The 2,951-nt window shown below is 44.8% G+C and overlaps 1 protein-coding gene across 1 annotated transcript in view; it reads left to right on the top strand.

Moving 5' to 3' along the window:
- Positions 1–2,304, top strand: part of LOC101851321 (nucleoside-diphosphatase mig-23) — a gene marked incomplete at its 3' end in the record, with an annotated part of 8,561 nt that extends 6,257 nt beyond the window's left edge. The window contains 2 exon segments of the mRNA XM_005112950.3: positions 1,157–1,305; positions 2,148–2,304. Of these exon segments, the coding sequence (XP_005113007.2) occupies positions 1,157–1,305; positions 2,148–2,304 (306 nt within the window).
- Between the last annotated feature and the right edge of the window lie 647 nt (positions 2,305–2,951).

The following is a 2,951-nucleotide window of genomic DNA, read 5'->3' as shown; positions in this document are numbered from 1 at the left end:
CCCCCCCAACCACTTCCAGCTTAAATAGCGTGGAGAATGTAACTTTCAAACTGGATCTGTTATAACGATTGATTGATTGATGGATGGATGGATTGATTGATTCATTCATTCATTCATTGAATGACTGACTGACTGATTTATTGATTGGTCGGTTTTTTGGTTGGTTGGCTGTTTGATTGATTGATTGATTGATTGATTGATTGATTGGTTGATTGATTGATTGATTGATTGGTTGATTGATACGTTAATTCACTTATTTATTACATTATTTATTTCCTGATTGTTTAACAGATAGACACGTTGAGAGAGTGACTGGCTGTTTGCTTGATTCGTTGATTTATCGATTAGCTGATTGATCGGGAGCACTGCCAGCCCATGTCCAGTGCCCTAGGGATGGGGTTTGAGACTCTTGAACCTGTTCTTAGCTCTACTGGGGAGGAAATCAGGCGCTCGTAAAAATAAGGAAATCAAAGAAATCAGCATTTTTTGGGCCGATCGGCATTTTTTCCCCTAACTTTCTTCTTTTTTTTTTTTTGGCTCCACGCCTTTCATGTCCATTTAGAAACACATTTGACAAACGTTGGATATGGTTTGGATAGATCAATGGATATGTTTTTCGCCAAAAGAAAAGCAAAGGAACACACTTTAAGGTGATGCCAATAACCCAATATGCCCCAAAACTGAGGAGCGCCTGATTCCGCCACGTCGTGACACAGAGGAATGGGGTAGGTGGTTGGCGGGTGCTCTGCTGTGGTTTGCTTCTTCTTTCCCATCAACCATCTATCGTCCTTATCTCCTCTTTTTCTATTTTATGTTTGTTACTCTCTTGTGGCGCTCATTTGACCTTATGCAGCTGCGAGTGCCGTAAACCCTCTATAAAACTAAACGAAAGAGAAATGTGCTACCTGTCATCTGCGCCTTCGCGACCACGGGAAAAGAGTTGTCTGTTGTGTAATTGCTTGATAAACTCTAGGGACGTTTGATGGATGGATGGGTCGATGGATAGATTGATTGTTTGATTGATTCACTGACTGACTGGCTGACTGACTGACTGACTGACTGATTAATTGATTGGTCGATCAGTCGGTCGGTGGGTGCGTGTAGTGATGACTGACAGCGGCGTACAATACTTCCATCTGTGAACTGTGAACTGCAGGCAGCCAGTACCAGCCACGAGTGGACGGCGTGCCCTTCTACGCCACACAGGGCTTTGTCTACACGCCCTCTGACCTCCAGGCCATTGACCCCGAGGGTGACCTTGACCTTGACTCGCTGGAGCACACGGGGGAACAGTACTGTGCCAAGGTCGGTGGTTGTGGGAGAATAGTGTGGTGCGTCCTTCTTTGAGCTGTCGCCTTTTTTATCTGTCTATCTATCTGTCTGTCTATCTGTCTATCTGTCTATCTATCTGTCTGTCTATCTATCTATCTGTCTATCTATCTGTCTGTCTATCTGTCTATCTATCTGTCTGTCTATCTATCTATCTGTCTGTCTATCTGTCTATCTATCTGTCTATCTGTCTATCTATCTGTCTATGTCTATCTATCTATCTATCTGTCTGTGTATCTATCTGTCTATCTATCTGTCTATCTATCTGTCTATCTGTCTATATTTATCTATCTATCTATCTATCTATCTATCTATCTATCTATCTGTCTATCTATCTGTCTATCTGTCTATGTTTATCTATTTGTCTATCTATCTATCTATCTATCTATCTGTCTATCTATCTGTCTATCTGTCTATGTTTATCTATTTGTCTATCTATCTATCTATCTATCTATCTATCTATCTATCTATCTATCTATCTATCTACCTATTACCTCTCTGTATAAGTCCATTTGTACCTTGTAGTTTGTTGCATTTTTCACGTACATTTTTCCTGGTGATTCTTTTTTTACAATTGCTTCTCAGATTATCTCTAATAGAAAAAGCAGCTGCAGTTCCCCCTATGTTGTTCCGGCACAGTATGGGCATGCCATTGATAAATCAGCCAATTTACAATTCTACTGCGCATAAGAACATGTTGCTATCCCCCCTTTGGGAATGGCCTAAAGACACTTCAGTCAGTAGCACTGCCCGGGGTGGGGGGTGGGGGGTCAGTCAGTAGCACTTCCCGTAAATTCCCTGAACCCGTATGTCCCCAGACGCTGACGGAGGCTGTAGGCGAGGGCATGAACCCAAAGTTCGCCTCTGCAGGCTGCCTAGAGAGCCAGTACATCCCCCTGCTCATCTCCAGCGCCTACAGGTTCCCCGCAGACAGCCACATCAAAGCCACGTCCAAGATTGACGGGGAGAGGATAGGTTAGTGTGGAGACCCCGTTATCTCAGAGAGAGGATAGGTTAGTGTGGAGACCCCGTTATCTCAGAGAGAGAGGATAGGTTAGTGTGGAGACCCCGTTATCTCAGAGAGAGAGGATAGGTTAGTGTGGAGACCCCGTTATCTCAGAGAGAGGGTAGGTTAGTGTGGAGACCCCGTTATCTGAGAGAGAGGGTAGGTTAGTGTGGAGACCCCACTATCTCAGAGAGAGGATAAGTTTGTGTGGAGACCCCACTATCTCTGAGAGAGGATAGATTAGTGTGGAGACCCCGTTATCTCTGAGAGAGGGTAGGTTAGTGTGGAGACCCCGTTATCTGAGAGAGAGGGTAGGTTAGTGTGGAGACCCCACTATCTCAGAGAGAGGATAAGTTTGTGTGGAGACCCCACTATCTCTGAGAGAGGATAGGTTAGTGTGGAGACCCCGTTATCTGAGAGAGAGGATAGGTTAGTGTGGAGACCCCGTTATCTCTGAGAGAGGATAGGTTAGTGTGGAGACCCCGCTATCTCAGAGAGAGGGTAGGTTAGTGTGGAGACCCCACTATCTCTGAGAGAGGATAGGTTAGTGTGGAGACCCCGTTATCTGAGAGAGAGGATAGGTTAGTGTGGAGACCCCGTTATCTGAGAGAGAGGA

Source organism: Aplysia californica, unplaced genomic scaffold, assembly GCF_000002075.1.
Source record: "Aplysia californica isolate F4 #8 unplaced genomic scaffold, AplCal3.0 scaffold01503, whole genome shotgun sequence".
In the NCBI taxonomy this organism is placed as follows: domain Eukaryota; kingdom Metazoa; phylum Mollusca; class Gastropoda; order Aplysiida; family Aplysiidae; genus Aplysia; species Aplysia californica.
This window is presented reverse-complemented; position numbering and strand designations above follow the sequence as displayed.